This window comes from Haliotis asinina, chromosome 2 (assembly GCF_037392515.1).
Source record: "Haliotis asinina isolate JCU_RB_2024 chromosome 2, JCU_Hal_asi_v2, whole genome shotgun sequence".
Lineage (NCBI taxonomy): Eukaryota > Metazoa > Mollusca > Gastropoda > Lepetellida > Haliotidae > Haliotis > Haliotis asinina.
The window spans coordinates 66,238,328-66,255,644 of record NC_090281.1 but is presented as its reverse complement, the minus strand read 5'-3'; the positions used below and the strand labels follow the sequence as shown (position 1 = coordinate 66,255,644).

The 17,317-nt window shown below is 38.7% G+C and overlaps 1 protein-coding gene across 1 annotated transcript; it reads right to left on the bottom strand.

Moving 5' to 3' along the window:
- Positions 1 to 1,400: 1,400 nt before the first annotated feature.
- Positions 1,401 to 17,308, bottom strand: LOC137274161 (ORC ubiquitin ligase 1-like). The gene is made up of 6 exons (XM_067807196.1): positions 17,221 to 17,308; positions 15,379 to 15,514; positions 12,683 to 12,774; positions 9,521 to 9,748; positions 6,859 to 6,947; positions 1,401 to 5,958 (listed from the first exon to the last, which is right to left on the bottom strand). Exons 1-6 carry the CDS (start codon positions 17,305 to 17,307, stop codon positions 3,609 to 3,611), a joined length of 2,982 nt encoding a protein of 993 aa, XP_067663297.1. The 5' UTR covers position 17,308; the 3' UTR covers positions 1,401 to 3,608.
- Positions 17,309 to 17,317: the final 9 nt, after the last annotated feature.

The following is a 17,317-nucleotide window of genomic DNA, read 5'->3' as shown; positions in this document are numbered from 1 at the left end:
GATGTCTTCATGCAAGATCTTCTCAACCTGTTCCACACAGAACATTTTGTTTTTCCAGGACTGTAATGATTTCTCTTTACTCACACAGTATTCACATATTCTCCACATAATCTACAGGTTTAACTTAAACTGGTTAAATAATGAAAATACCTTTCATCATGATTTGATCTTTGCCACTTGAAAACAAGGTGGCATTTGAAACATTTTACAAAGCAGGACATGTTCTGCTCCATAAAAACCAAACATATACCAAATCAAGGCTGAATAATGAAATATCTTATGGCTTTAAGCCATAGCATTTCAACAATATAAATTGTCAAAAAAGACAGCCACTTAATAAACAGATTATTAACATTGCTATTTTCTGCCTATGGATACCACCCATCAAAGTTTAGACTCCCGTAAAGCACTCAGTATACATTACATACTAGTAGATACATATGGTTACATGAAAGATGAATTTCTCCACTAGCTTGAGGCAACCAACTGCAAATCTTGTGCAACTTGCACAAGGACTATGTATAAAATTGCTGAAAAGCATGTGTAAATATTGTGCATGTGAACATGTGCAGTTTGGTGTAACGTTTTGATAAGAATTCATCAATTGTCAAAGGAATGTTATCCTTTATCGAGCTCATAACAATAACCTTTTCAAGTTACACATTTTTCATACAATACATCAGATCATGTTTAAACAGTACCTTGAAACGGCATGGAATATTTTGCGAAATCTAGACAGAACAGTTTGCTGAAGTAAACAGTTACATCTGCACTAGTGAGTCTTAACTTTTGATGGGTAGAATATTAAGGGCAACCAGTTCCTAAAAATGGCCACATTTTTTCTAAATCTGCAAATGTTCGGGGGAAAACAGAACTGTTAAATTTACTGTCAAGTTTAGCTAGCATTGCAAATGAGACTTTCCAGGCGTTATGACATCTCTCATTTTGACAAGTACACGTAACTACATGTCCAGCATACCCAGTCCATGTAAATAAATGATTCAACATGGCAGTCATATTGCTATTCTTCTAATAAACATAAAGAAGTTACTGGGCACAAACAATAGTTTCAGATAATTATAAGATCACTGCCTCACAATTCATACGTCTGATGTTTGATTGGGTATGTTTTAACTAAATCACCAGTAGGGGAATGTGTGCACTGCACTGCTGATGCTATTTCTCGCACAGTGTTCAAGACAATTACATATAAGACAATGCCTAGCAACAAATTAGAACTGAACATGTAAATAATCTTAAATAACGATGTTTATTTGGAAATTTGACGCCTTTAGTGACAAAGTCGCCTTCTCTTGTTTGTTTGTTTGAAATGGCTCACAACACAAACATGATGTAGGACCTGGCTATGTTGCTGATTACGAAAAACACTGACGACAGGGAACTTTTGTCAATTTACAGTACTTCACACAATACACTTTTTTATGAGAAATGGACAAGCAGTGGCCCTACCTCTTTGCATCTGGCATACAATATGACTTGAGTGCACATCCACTTTAAGTACTGATTTGTAACATTAGTGTCCACAACGTGTACAAGACAATCAGACCGAGATTTGCATGAATGCTGAAAATAAGATGCAAACCTCTGGAACAAATCCATGAGTAATCATTTATGGGAAAGTTTGTGCTTCGTTGGTCTGCTGGTTTCTGAGAGGACAGCGTTTGCAGATTTAAAGAGTCACAATATAAGCATGGCACGACATAAAGCTCATTTAACTACAAATATGAGCAAACAGTAAGAGTATCACAGTTGAATCTGGTATTATACTTCTCCTATAATCACAATGACTGCTAGCAATCTGAAAATAAATCCATTCAGGAACTCATCAAAGGCATTCGCCACAAGTGATAAGGTTCTGATATTTCCTTCATTAACAACATGAAACTTAATGTAAATTGAAATATGTCATGAATCTGTGAAAACCCTGTACAATGGTCACGATATCCCTTCAAAAATAGAACATCATGAAATCTTACTGTAAACAACAAATATTAGGAAAACGAAAAGAGTGTTGACAAACTTCCTATGAAAACCTGTGTGGGTGACTGGCACACTGGAATCTGGGCAATCAATGTGTTCTGTTTCACAGGTTTATGATAAGACTATGTGACAGGTGCTAACAAACCCATGGAGGGCATAGAAAATCACCAACAAACAGGACTAGAAATCAAGTTCCATGAAACTGAGTTCCAAATGCTAAATGAATGAGTGAGTGAGTTTTACACCGCCTTCAGCAACTTTCTAGCATTATCACAGCAGGGCACACCAGAAATGGGCTTCACCCATTGTACCCATGTGGAGAATCAAACCCAACTCATCAGTGTGATGAGCAAATGCTATAATGATTAGGCTACCCCACCGATGCAAATGGTTCATGAAATTGCTGTGGCTCTTGAACTACTAGTTACAATTCAGACCAGAAATCTTTGACATGCAGCTTACTTCTCGTGCTTATGACCACCTTTCATAAAGCATCATCATGCCAACAAAAGTCTACAGATTACATGTCAAAACTGGAGTAATCACCAATGTGATATATGTGTTGTGGCACTGGAGCAGTACTTTTATACATGGGTAACATTTGTTTAGTGGTCAGTGCAATACGGGAAGGAGGCAGCCACCTCTCAGTTTTACATCCAGTTATGTTTTGGAGGACTACAATGATAACATTCATTGATAAAGTGAAATTAATAATCGTTTACAGTTAGTGATTTTTTTAGGGCTTTCAGGTAGCATCTTCCACCCACTTACACTCGAAATGACCCAATTGGACACCTCACCTCTTCAAAATCCTGAAATCACCCTAATATATCATGAGGGTAAGAAATGACATAAAATGCTGGCATCTTTTGCAAGATGACCATAGAAGTGAACACATCTTTTTGATGGGATTGTTGAAAAAATAGCCTAAACCAGGTGACTGTGATGAAGCAACAAGATGAATAGCCGCAAAGATTTGGCAGGAAAACATACCATTCATGAACTTGTGGACCAAACACTATACACAAACACATAATCAGGGATGGAACACATAATCAGAGATGGCAAAAGGAAAATCTATTTTCAGCTGAAAAATTAATATTTTGTCACTGAATGGGTGATTCAGACGATTCACAAAATTGATCAATTTCAAAAAGAATTCACAGAAAATTGCCATAACTGCAAAATTGAATATTTGCAACAGAACATGACAGTGTATCCTCTGTGGAAGGAACTGAAGTTTTGTTCTTCAAGAATGTATTATGTTGAAAACTGCAGTTCCCAAAATAGAAACACATGTGTATCCTTTGAAATGATGAAGGGAAAGCAAGGCATTTGCAAATTCTGAGTGGCAAGCAAGAGAAACAGTTGCCCTGACATAGAAGAGGCATGTTTGGGTGTTTGTCATGTACCTGAAATGATTCACAAGGACAAAAATACACATCAACATAAAACCTACTTTGATTTTTTTACAATTTTGAAGATTGTCTTTGAATTAAGCATCAGCACATGTTCTGTTGGCGGTTTTAATTGGTTGGTGCAAAACGTGATAAAGCATGTGCCATTATGATCAACGTTTTGGAGATGACCTTTTAAATTGGAACTGACTAGTGAATTCTGGTTGACTTGATAGGGCTTAAAGTCAAATCCAGATCATCTCCACTCTCAAAAAGGCGCTTTTTGGGCTCTGGCAAATACGAGTCTGACCCTCTGGAAGAAAGGTCATTTGATGCATTAGACACATAACTATAGTTTCCTGTCTTGCTTATGTCACTTGCACCTGTCAAATGTTCAAGACGATCTCGAACTAATGATTTCGATGAGGATGTCCTGAGTGCTGAAGGTGCAAATGTAATGCTGGATGTAGCAGGGTAGCTAACCACGGATTGGTTTGGGACAACAGCTGCAGAGAGCAAGGAGTTAGCAGGAAGTGCTTGGGGTGGCCTTGACACAGGGTGAGCTACACAACTGGACGCCGCAATGACAGCAGAAGCTTGAGTGCTACCTGTCAATGACAATGAGAAGCTTGGATTAGAAGACATGGAATGAGGCAAACCAGAGGAAACATATGTTCCAATGGCAGAGCTGGAGGACACTGGAAACAGTTTATTCAACTTGTGAAGATGATTTCCAACTGTCTGTGAATAATTTGAAAGAGCAGAAGATGACGATGGGATAGCTGCTGGAATGTTTGAGAGGGAGGAATATTTCCGTTCCTTCATTTGAGAAGGGAGAAGGTTTTGAGCATCTGAACTTTTACGAGGATTTAAGTAAACATCTTTGCCATAATCTAGAGAGGAACGGCGCTGAATTGGATATCTTGGAGGCAGATCAGTTGTAAGGAGCAAGTCTCGAGGAGGAGGTTTTGCAGTTGTGGTAATAGGTAAGGATGAGTGGAAAGATTGTAGAGGGACAGTGACTGATGGGAAGTGTCTGTCATGCCTGCTTTTCAGAGCAGAATCTGCTTTAGAAGCCAAAATATTTTGGTCAGATAAATCTGTTGCTTTATACTTATCTCCTGTTATGTCTAGCATGTGCAACTTTTCATCCATATTTTGCACTGAGTGAATACCTTTTAACTGCCCATGATTGAAATGGGCAGATGCACCATGGGAATGTGAGACTGATGTAGATGCTGGAAGTGGGTCATAGTTTGATAGTCCTGTATAAGCTAAGGATGAACCTGGAAGAGAGGTGACCACTTTAGGGTATACATTTGCACTACTAATGCCTGTATCAGAGAACGCTAATTTGGAGTAACTACTTCCATTATCATTGGGATCAGTCTGCAATTTGTAAGTGCTAGGTCTCCCTTTACTGTAATATTCATCATCTTGCAAGCTTAACAGACTTTTGTGATTTGAGTGGTATGGATGGACAGCAGCAGTTGTTAACATAGTACTCGATAATTGGCCCTCTTGGCTGGCATAGATGTCTCGTGCAATGTCTGTTGTTGTACCTGCTGTGTCTTGAACAGGTCCTTCTACACTGTGCGTTTTCTTCTCAGCTCGGTTCAACAACTTCATACAGTCACTTAACTCTGGTGTCAGAGATATATTTAGATCATCAAGCTCACTTCTAATTGTCTGAGTGTCATCAAGGTCACTCAACTCAAGGTCATGCTTGTGCCTATGCCTTTTTGTAGGCGTTGTTTCAAAGTCAGGAACACTAAGTAGACTTGTACTTGAAGCATCATCATATTTTTCTGAAGTCTTAAGAATGGACTTTCCTTTTTTTCCCATGCCATCAAAACTATCAAGGGATGAATTGCCATCCACAAAATTCTTTCTGGCAGAGGTTTCAGAGCCATATCGAGCACGTTCGAAATATCTAGAGTCAATGTCACTTGGTGATGATCTGCCATTCCCAATGGCCAGTTTCTCTAAAGCACTTGAGGGCGTCAGTGGACTAGGTTGATCCAGATCAAAGGATGATGTATCATATGATTTTTGGGGGAGAGAAAAATGTACTTTTTTAGGACTCTTATCTTTTATTGGTGATCCTGAATCAGAGGTGCTGTTCATGGTAACTTCCGTGTTGTCTCTCTTTTGCATCTCTTTTTGTGATCTTGACTTGGAATCCATGACACCATTTACAGATCCTCCAAATGCTCTGTCAGGAGCAGCTTTCTGATACCCAGTGGATGTTGGCATTTGTTTTGCTTTTACTGAGATCAAATCTCCAGCATGAAGATTTCTTAAATCATCCATGGAGCTTCCAAACAGCTGTCTTTTGGCTGGATTTTCAGAGACAGTATCTTTATTCCTGGAATCTAAGGAAGGTTTGTGGGGAACAGAACTGGATTTGCCTGGGATTATGCCTTTCAGTTTTTTTAGTTCAGATTCAAGATCTTCCACATATCTATCACTTCTTTCTAAAGCTTTATTCAGTTGTCTTACTTCCTTTTCATAGCTCTCAACCTTTGCTTCCAGTGTTGCAACAGTGTATCTCCCATATCTGCAAGTAAAATATTGAACTGACAGCATATGTAAGAATCAGACTATCAGACTATATAGTTCAGATGAATTCTAAGTAATACATCACATCATACAGAAAATGTTAAACATACGCTAGCTCTGTCAATACTATTGTCATGGCTATTGTTTGTTAGGAATATTTGAATTACTTCAATAGCCAATCTTCGAAAAGATTATCCTCCCAACAGATGAAAAATTGCAGAAGCAGCATTAAACAGTATTCTCTTTCTCACTCACAAGACTATCAGCGTTGAAGAAAGATTTGAAATGGAAGAAGCTGAAAACTGCCACATCAACATAAATGACCTTGGAGTGAGTGAGGGAGTATGGTTTAATGCCGACTTTAGCAATATTCCAGCAACATCACAGTAGGGGCCACCAGAAACAGGCTCCACCCATTGTACCCATGAGGGGAATCAAGAGTTGAGAGGAAGTTGATTAAGTAAATGCTTAGCATGCAAAGTCCCAACTTGGCTCAACACTGTGTAGTTGTAATTTTGTTTATTTGTGGCAGCCAAATTTTCAACTGTCTGAGGGTTACGAGAAATATGTAAAGATGAGTACCAGCAGTCTGACTTCTATTTTTGTGGAAGTCATGATTGATGGGAGGGTAAGATCTTTGATTTTGTGTGCTGGTGATTAGGTGCCTGATTGAGAGTATGCCCTCAAACCCTATGTGTGCCCCAACCCTGACTCTTTGCCTTACTGAGGAAGCGTAATCTCAATACTACATGTTACATTTGGGATCTTTCTAAAATAGCATTGTGCACTCTCAACACTAGGTATTGCTAAAGCATTTCAGTGGGTATGAGTCAGTGAGTCTATCACTAAAAGAGACAATGAAAAACAGCATTATCTAAAGGGAGGTGACTGTACTCACCTATGTGGAGATCGGGTGGCTATCTCCATTCGGAGTTTCTCATTTTCTCGGTTAAGGTTGACCCTTTCATCCTTCAGTTTGTTATTTTCCTTAAAAAAAAATGTCATTTTCATGATCAAATTGACATTTATACTTATCCAGACTCATGCTATATTGCTTATCTCCCTTTCTCTTTCAGTTAATGGAAACTTGGATCCCTACTTTCCCTCCAAAACAGTCTCATGGTCTGAGCCAAGCTTTCCCCAGTCTTTCCTGAATATGACCACACTAGGGCCTGCAGTGAAGCCTGTTGTGCTGAGAGGGTGGTTGAAAGAGCCCTCAGATCATGAGTCAGGCTGAATATAAAACATCAATTTTAACATTAAAATTACATATTTTTCTTTAGCCTGACACATGCTATATTGCTTACCAATTCTCAAGGAATAGGTGGTAGGTAGGCCATCCAGTGGGATTCACTGTGTCTTTGAGATCAAAACAGTGTCTCATCACATATTCCCTAGGAACTTTTCTTAAAGCTTTTTCTACTGCAGCCAAAACAACAAACCTTCTCTTCAGTCAATAAAAGAACTAAATTGTGTAGATTTCATGTACGCCTCAATGACTAGTTATCTGGAATGATCCATATGTTAAGGTTAGGAATATTACCAAACCTCAATAGTGACCAATCTGTTAAGTAAGGGCTATTACCAAAACTGATCCTATATCACTAATGCGCTGACTTATCTTGAAAGACAGTGGAACATGGACTCTCTGCTGGCCTGGCATCAACAAGTCAGCGTGACAACGGTGAGTTTCTCATCATCTGGCTGGACTTGTTGTGCAAGAGGCCTGAACTTCTGCCATAATATCCCGTAGATAATGGTTGGCAAACACTGCGTCTGACCTCCAGAAGCAGCCTTCCAGTTCCATGATGGAGGACAAGGAGCAATTCCAATGCAGGACAAGTGTCAAGACTAATGCTCTCTAACATCGTGTGGGTTGGAGGCTCAGGCCGCTCATAGGGTAACTGCTCTAATCACAAAGGAGATGATTGTTCAGGAATCTTCAATAGTCATGGAGGGTGATAGCAGAAACACTTGACTTTCCTCTTCCTTGTATCGTCCATTTTAAGTAGATCTTCAACACATTGAGCACAGGGACAGGTCTTGTGCATCATCTTGTCTGAGGATTGCAGACAATTCTGGGACATGGAACAGTCCATCTGTTTGACCTGGTTGCCGATTCTTTTTTATGAAATCCCATCTAAGACCCAGGTGGACTGCAGCATGTGCTCCAGTGCTGAATCTGGTTTATCTATAGTCAAGGGCATGTATCTCTGACACTGTAGCTAGTGTGAGGAGGAACAGAGTCCTCTGTGTTAGCAGCTCGAAAATGTGTGAATGTGTCTCAGTGGCAGTAGTCATGGCTGATAAGATGTTGAGATTCCGGGCTGGTCTTCAAGCCTGAATGACCTCAGTAGGGAGACGGGTTCAGTTAATTTGGTTTAACTCCCGTATTCATGGTGAGTGCAGAGATGACTGCCAACAAATATGATGAAAGTGACAATCCCTTCAAGTGTCAAGTGATACTGTTTTGGCAAGAAAGTGGGTCTCCCGATGGTGAGCAAACTGACTGTTCTTGGGAACAAAGGGATTCAAGTTTCCAAGTAACCATGGAAGAGAAAGGTATAAGTCAGGATAAGGAAAAATTGTGTATGTATTTAAGCAATTACTTGAAACTCAAGATTTACAAAAAGATTAAGTTATTTACTCTTTGACATAATCTCTTAGATAAACTGGGCAAAAACAAACAGACAAAAGTAATTGCTTGGTCCTCTAAATGCTGACTAGTTTGCATGCATGTCAAACTTGACTTGTATTAAACACCATTAACAAACAAAACTAGTGCTACAGCAAAGTTGCTCATCAGGAACTCTATCCAATATTATCTGCATAAATAATGTAGACAAAAGCGTTCACCTACAAGAAACAACAAACTGTTCTCAATGTTTCTAAATCTGCGAAACAGAATACTAATACTATTGTCTGTCTGGCCAAAAAATGTACCAATGAGATGCAAACTAATTCAAAAACTAATGGACATAAAATAGTCAATGAAACTCTGATCATAATCAAAACATCAAAACAACTCTTTCAGGTTTTTGCAGAATTTATGTTCTAAAAATGAAAAAGTTGTTCAACAAACTATCATTAAAATATTGACACAGTTTACTATTTGTTATAAGGGAGGAGTGCAGAGAAAGGAATAGCCAGGTGTGCATGAATCATGTGCACGAGTGGCAACAAAGTTATTGATTTATTAATCTGTGCTGTGCCATCTCCACCATTCCATGCACACCTGGCTGTCCCTTTCACTGCCCCTGCACTTCTCTCTCGTAACAAATAGTGAACTCTGTCAATGTTTTAATGATAGCTTGCTAAACAACCTTTTCTATTTAGGACTTAAATTCTGCAAAAACCTCACAGGGTTGGTCTGATGTTTTGATTATGATCAGCATTTCATTAAGTTAGAATGCAATTCATCAGTCCTATTCGAGTCTTTGGACTGCGCCTCTAACACTTGATTGCCTGTTTCACTATAACTTATTTCTGAACCAACAGATTTAGCTTGAGGGACTCTAGTTATCAGGTGACATGACACCTGTAGTTAGCCAGATGTGTACCTCATTGACTTTCTTCATGTCGTTTTTGAGGCGCTCATACAGTTTCTGGGCATCTTGTAGCTTCTTGGTGAGTGCCAACAGGCTACTGGTATCAGATGATCCGGGATGAACAAAATCTGGTCTTCCACTGGTCTCAGACCTCTCATTTCTTCTACTGAGCTGCTCTTTTAAGATTTCATTCTCACTTCTGAGTAGCTTCACCTCTGATTCTAGATGATTAAATTCATCCTGTAAACATGTTATAAATATATACTTAATTTCTGTAACAACTTTCAATCTGGTACAAAATAATTGAAAGAAAAAAAGACATCAAATGTAAAAGTGAGTACAGTTTTAGGTCTCTTTCAGCAATATTCCATTAACATCACAGCTGGGGACATGGACCCATGTGGGGAAACAAACCTGCATCTTAGCTGTGATGAGCTGGGCGGTGGGGTAGCCTAGTGGTTAAAGCATTCACTCGTCACGTGGAAGACCCGGGTTTGATTCCCCACTTGGGTACAATGTGTCAAGCCCATTTTCCGGTGTCCCCCGCCGTGATATTGCTGGAATATTGCTAAAAGCGGCGTAAAACTAAACTCACTCACTCACTCACTTACTGTGATGAGCTACATTAACTTTAACCACTAGTCTACCCCACCAACCCTATAAACACTTGGGGTAGTAAAGTAGCCGCATGGTTAAAGTGTCTGCTTCTCGTGCTGAAGACCTGGGTTCGATTCCCCATATGAGAAAAATGTGTGAAACACATTTCTGATGCTGCCCGCCATAATATGGGAGTACTATTGCTGCAAGCAGGGTAAAACCTTACTCACTCATCCTTAAACATTTGTAAAACATGAAAAAGAAAATGAATACACAATACCTTTTAAAAAGTGGTCACTATATTTAAGGAGATATTCTACTACTTGCTTTGTGTGTAGGTGATTGGAAGCATCATTCTGAGAGCATAATCAAGATGGGCCTCAACCTCAGAAAAAGTACACATTTAAATATACAAATGCAAGAGAACCAGTAGGTGCTACTTTCATTGTTTCATGTAGAACTCAAGAGCTACAGATAAGACACACACCTGTGTATTTTACTCAGTGAAAAGCACATTTACTCAATTATTTACAAATCTGGGAGCACAAAAAACGTGTAAGAATCGCTTAAAACCCAATAGGTCTATAATACCTTGCATACATTACTCAATGGACTAAATTGGCTTGTGCATGATTCGTGGCACACAAACTCTACAACACCATGACAAGCATGTGTTACTGAATATACATTCTAACCCGGACAGTTGTGGGTCATCATCACACAACAAATAGTCAACATGATCCAAGATAACAAACATGTTTCACTCTGGCACTTACCGGTACTATTAACTTTGTATTGAAATACATAAATGCACACATTCCAAGAAACTGTTTAGGCTCTGTTTGTGAGAGATCATATATTTGTTAGTTGTTGACAGATAAGAGAGATTTATTGTCACTCCAGAATCTGAACATACCTGAACCATTACAATATAAACTGTGTATTTTAGCCCCTGATTTGCATTTCCTAAGAAGTAAAGTAAAACATATACTACAGATATTAAAAATGTTAACTGTGAATATTATAAATTGTGTATTTATTACTCTTATCTCAAGTTCTGTGCTCTGTCTCATAGATTCAACAGCTGAGTGGAAACTGTAAGTTAGTGTAACTGAAGATTTGGGATGTCTGAACTGCTCACCAAAACACACCCCTGCTGCTCACAGCAAATCCTCTGGTTGATCATGTAATCCCTTTGAATAGTCAGTTTTATCTTTGAGCAGATAGTTACAATCTGCGTAGCAGGGTTGGTTGGGAGGGAATCTATTGTACAAGATAGGGTAAGTACTATAGATATAGAATTTATAGTTAACATGTTCGGTTTTAAGAACTTAGCCTATATCACAGTTGGATGGTGGGCACAGATTACTGTGTGTCTGCAGGTGGATGAGAACTGTGATGATGGTGATGATCTTGAGGCACGGTGGGTGAGCTGGCTTAGGCGCCAGGTCAGTGATCCAGCGAGGTTGAGGTGTCAGGATTGAACCCACCTATGACTGGGTGTAAAAACCTTAGGGGCAACTTTGTGCGCAGACTCTATCAGTGTTGTCACAACTCCTAGTGAACAGCTGTTTAAATCATAAAAGGTATATGATCACCTGATGGTCACAATGTATACGTGCAAACACCTACTTGCAGGAATAGCGACGTCTAGTAAACTTGGACAAAGTACTGTGACTATGCGTCCCAGTCCATTGAGCTGTTAATGGTTACCTTGTTAGGATGAGATAGCCACAATGACTGCAAGAGCCCAGGGAGTTGAGATTGATAATATGATGTACTGTCGAGACTGACATCCAGTGATCAAGGGAAAAAATACCAGTGCCTCGAGCATGCACTAGTGCGTGGATGTGTGTGCCATATAAAAATAAATATTAAATCCTATCCTACGCTGCACAAGGAGGCTGGTTATGACGGCAATCTACCAACTGACTGACTAGCTCACTCGTGATGGGTTGCTTCTAGTAAATACCTTAGCACTTAAACATATTCCCAGGGAGACATGTTTCCCTGCTTTTCAATGATTTCCGTAAACTCCTCTGCTTCAAAACCATCCCCTATGATCATACACTAAAGCGAAATGTGGAGGGCTCTGTTAGCTCAACTGTCAGAGAGATACTACAGAATGTGAGATAGGACAAGACTGGAAAAAATAACCATGTTATCTCTCAACTGAGACATCATAGCTGGAGCTGGGATTTTCATGAGACGTGTACTTTCTAAGTCTCCTTAATGTATTATTTTGATTAGGTAGACTGGGATCTTAAAAAACTGACCATGGCTTGTCAACCAAATTTACAATTGTTGATCTAGTGCTTGTAAAAGTCACCAAACATTTGAGTTGTTTTCGAGTGACAACATCATGTAAGAGCTTTAAAAAATCGTGATGACAGTGTGTGTGCCAAAAATAACTGATAAATGATGATGTAAACTATTTTCACCCTATTCTTCAGGCTTTAGTGGCCAAAGAGACAGTGAGCTTCAAAATCAGCAGTTAATGATCTCTGGCATTTGACATGCTATTTGTTGTTTAAAACTGTTATGGGAAAAAAGCTTCTAAATCAGTTTTAATCAAACCTCATATTCCTTGTAAAGCAGTTCAAATCTGGCTCTTCTCATATCTGGGTTAGTCATCTTTTCTTTGTTGTCCTCAACTTGATTCAATCCTCCTGACATTCAGACAAAACAGAAACAATAACAGTAAGAAACTATGTGTAAAATCCCAAACAGACAGTTTAGTATTTGTCTCTACTAAAAGGGTAAGTTTGCTGGTGTTTGCCACGACCATGATGACACACACATTCTACTATGAAATATATCTCAATTACCAAAACATCTGCCACTACCCTGAAAATGAATTGTTATGCTACACATATCACAGACCATAATTATTTCAGTCCTACCTGCTTCATTACTTAAAGGTCACATGCAACCAAAAAATCAAACATAATTAAAACACATTTATCACTTATTCATGACATATAATATACATTGCTGCTTTTAAAAAACAAATAAACAAAATTATAAGCGTACAATCGCGGTTCAAAGGTGCAATATTTTGTACTTGGGCTTACTTCCCCCGAAACGAAGCCCTCGGGAGACCGAACCCAGTCATAGCGGGTGGCTATGCATCCAAGTGTAACGACGGCTTCCGATTGGCTGATTCATTAGCTGATATGCTGAGGGTTCATTGCGTGTACAGAAAGATGATCTGTTTGATGGGCATTTTAGAAGTATAGCCAGGCACAAGAAAGTAAGATTCTTTATGGATAACAACTTCTTTTTGTGTACTTGATGCGTCGTTTCAGTATGGATTCATATACTGTTGTCAAACAAAATCATATACACTAAAAGAAGTTGTTATCCATGAAGAATGTATATAGAGATGTTGGGTTTGGAAAATACATGTTCTCTGAATTTGCGCTCGATCCAATAAAACATCATGTCAGTAGAGATGGTAAACTACTGCGTGGCTTGAATCTGTCATTCGTCCAAGTACAAAGCAGGACTTGAAACTGACAAGAGTTTGCACCAGTTTCCGTCAGATCCAGTCATCCGAAAAAAGTGAATGTAGTTTGTTTGCAACCCACAGATATAAGAACGTCATGTGTATCACACGTGCCTAATTACATAATGTGGCAGACACGGGACGCGGGTGCACGCGTCATGAATCAACTTATTTTCTTTATGTCGTATAGTCTGATAGGTGTTAAGTTCAAATTGCACGTGGTCAATGATTGAAGCTGTGTATTGCATGTTGTCTTTAGCAGACAGGCAGACAGACATATAGGTGTCAATAAACCAGACATTGAGCTTTCTCTGTGACAGAGACTGCTTACCACAATCAACAAGTTGTTTTACGTAACGAGTAGATTAATTACTTGTTTGTGTACACAACCAAGATTAGATTACTGCTCACGACCTCAGACGCTGGGCATGCATACTGTTTCATGCTCCGCGAAACTATTCACTGCGCATGCGTTATGGACGCAGCGCAGCACAGCAGTTGAAACCAGTTTTCCCCCCAGCGCTGGGGGGAATTTAGTGAAACGTTTGAACTCCGATTTCGCGGGCTTTTTTTCATCGCGTTTTTTTTCAACTTTATAGGTTGAATTGGCACTTTTTATGATTTGTTTCGGTAAGTGCATACCGAAAGGTACCAGAATCTGCAAAGTTGTGTTTTACGTTGCATGTGACCTTTAAAAGAGTGAGTGAAATTTTACGCCGCACTCAGCAATATTCCAGGTACTCTGGATCAGACAATCCAGTGATCAACAGCATGATAATCGATCTGACAACTGGGAACTGATGACATCTGTCAAATAAGTCAATGAGCCTGACTACCTGATCCTGTTAGACCCCTTTTACGACAAGCAGTCTCTAACAAAGTTTTCTAACAAACTAGGTTCGCTGGTGTCTGTCATGACGATGATGACACATTGTAACATGAAAATACATCTCAGTTACCAAAATATCTGCCCCTACCCTGATAATGAACTTTTATGTCACACATACCACAGACCATAATTATTTCTATCCTACCTGCCTAATTACCAGACACCTACACCACATCATTTAATTGCCTGGTGCCACAAAAGTTGCCTTGTTACTCTATTTGAAGAAAAATATCATATACATAGAGTGTATTTTAGATCAAGATTTGCATTTCCTAGGATGTAAGGTAAAACAAACAGATATTGAAAATCTTAGCTATAAATTGTATATATAGAATAGTTATCTTATGTTTTTGACAGCTGAATGGAAACAAACTGAAAAACAAAGTTTTGGCCCCTCCTGAACTGTTCACCAAAACATACCCCTGCTGCTCCCATATCTGGAAACTCTGGCAGCTCCTGAGAAACATGCTTGTCCTCTGATTGACACTTTTGTGTGTATGAATGTAAGATCACATTTAATGAGTATTTATAAAAATTCAGTTGTACTTGTATATAAGGGACTTTACAGGAATTGACTTTTCACCTGATTATATAAGACCGATGTGCAGCTTATGAAGTATTTATGAATTAACTCACAGTTATCAATAATGAAGCATGTAACTGTATTATTGTTTATAACACCGAGCAATGTTTCAATGCAGACTCTTACTACTTTGCTTGATAATAATGTAAAGATCTACATCACGGTATTGCTCTATGCCAAAAACAAGCAGTTGTGATCCACAAAGTTGTATACTTCATTACATGATGACAAACCTATAGTATACTTACAAAACAATTTGAAAGTATTAGAGATATGTTTGCTGTAAGCAGCACCTTTGATATGTTTAATTGGGTTACTGGAGTTCACTGGAGTTCGGCAGGCTGGGCACTGCTGGATTCTCTGCAGCCAGACATCCATACATGGTGAACAGAAAACATGGTTGTTGGGACACAGCACAGGCTCTTTCACCTGCAACAAAACATCCAGATATTGGATAACTCATACAGAATCAATATATGAAATGACTCACACACATGAAAAGCAAATCTGCTCCGCAGAAAATATGTATGATTTGATACTAGTGCTGGTTATTGCTCACAATATTTTCAGCAAATTTTCAATTGGGTCTTGTAAATGATCAATAACTCATTGTAATGATTACATGATGCCATTTAGAAAGTGGTCAAATGCAACATATGTCATATACTAAGATTCACTTTCTTAGTAAAGTACAAATTCTAGTACTCTTTGGTTTAGTCCCATCCAGGATTTGAACCCGCACCCTCAGAGTCAGGCACCTAATCGCCAGCACACAAAGTCAGATGCCTTTGTCAGATGTTGAACTCATTGTAATTGTATGTTGCTTACTTCACAGTTTTACAAGTCAGAAATTGCATCAGTTGCTTATGTCTTCATTTACAAACATAATAAGAAAAATACTTTTTCAAGTTTAATATGGTGTTTCATTTTCCATGACAACATATCAGTTGCCCAACTAATGAATCTGTAAATTCCTTGTTACACTGTTCAACTTCAAAGAACTTAATAAAGTACTGTTGAAAAATGTTCATAGGCTGTTACACTGTGTCACATAAACTTACACAACTGCAAATAGCACATGTTGAAATAACTCACATCAGCCTAACTGGGTGTTCAATGGGATGTGTAATAGGATATTCAGAAAAGCATGTTTACTCATAAAAACGGGCAAAACTTCAAAAAATATGAATAGCTGCTTAAAACAACAGATCAGACTATAGATGGCAATCAGGTCGCTCATCCAGGTATGATGATGGACCATCGACTCACCAGACATGAAATGCATGTGCTGCCAATGGGCACAAGAGGTCATCTCAAAGATATTTGAAGGTTTTTACTGTGTTTTGACTATGTCTCATCTATTAACATCTTACTTGTCTTTGTTTCATATATTGTACATTCAGATATGTAAAAGAGTATAATACCCTTTGAAACACCTACATCATCCATTGTATTAAATGCCTAAAAATATAGGATGTATGACCACTTGAAAATTGACAGGACTTGTAAATTGTTATGGCATGCTGTTTACTTCCCCAGTTTAATTCCCCTAAAGGATAATCGATACCAGCCACCGTCTTTGACAGTCATCCTTGTTTTGCTTTTTGATACGACCCCTCCCACCTGTTTCATATTATAGTGATGGTGAGACTCCATGGTAGCTACATCCTTAACAGTTTCAGCAATGAAGTCATTATGTCAGCTACCGTTTATAATGAAGCTAAGTCTAATCAGGGTATTTAAAATTGTCCTTTGTAATACAATATCATCACAATGTAATTTGCATATAGCCATGGCCGATTTGGACATAGAAGTAAATGCATTGCTCTTTTGTTCACTAAGCTCTCCTCTTTCCCTTTCTATTGGTATGGACTAGTATCATTGACACGTCGCCATGAGAAAAGTCTTTATTTCATTTTTACACTGACGCTGGACCATACTTATAATTGTTGTATAACCTGCAGCTACAGTCAAAATAAGTCTGGTTGGAATGAAGGGCATAAAGCTTATTTTGTAAGAAAACTTCAGTGTATTAACGAAGTATCTATGTATTTCTAGTGACAGGTACCCTTAAAATGACAATCTTATGTATCGGTTCTCAGAACATGAAATATAAAGCATAGAAATGCAAATACCTTCCCGAGACATATTTGACATGAAATGGGCAGCGTGAATGAAATTGTTGCGGGCTTGTCCCGTCTTGCATTCATCGTAGCCGCCATTAAATGTAAA

Bases quoted from the DNA above. Each gene is read 5' to 3' on its own strand.
- LOC137274161 (XM_067807196.1), bottom strand. From the start codon at position 17,307: ATGGCGGCTACGATGAATGCAAGACGGGACAAGCCCGCAACAATTTCA. The intron at 15,515-17,220 runs GTATTTGCATTT...GTTTTGTTGCAG, and splicing joins GTCAAATATGTCTCGGGAAG to GTGAAAGAGCCTGTGCTGTG. The intron at 12,775-15,378 runs GTGCTGCTTACA...TCTGAATGTCAG, and splicing joins CCCAATTAAACATATCAAAG to GAGGATTGAATCAAGTTGAG.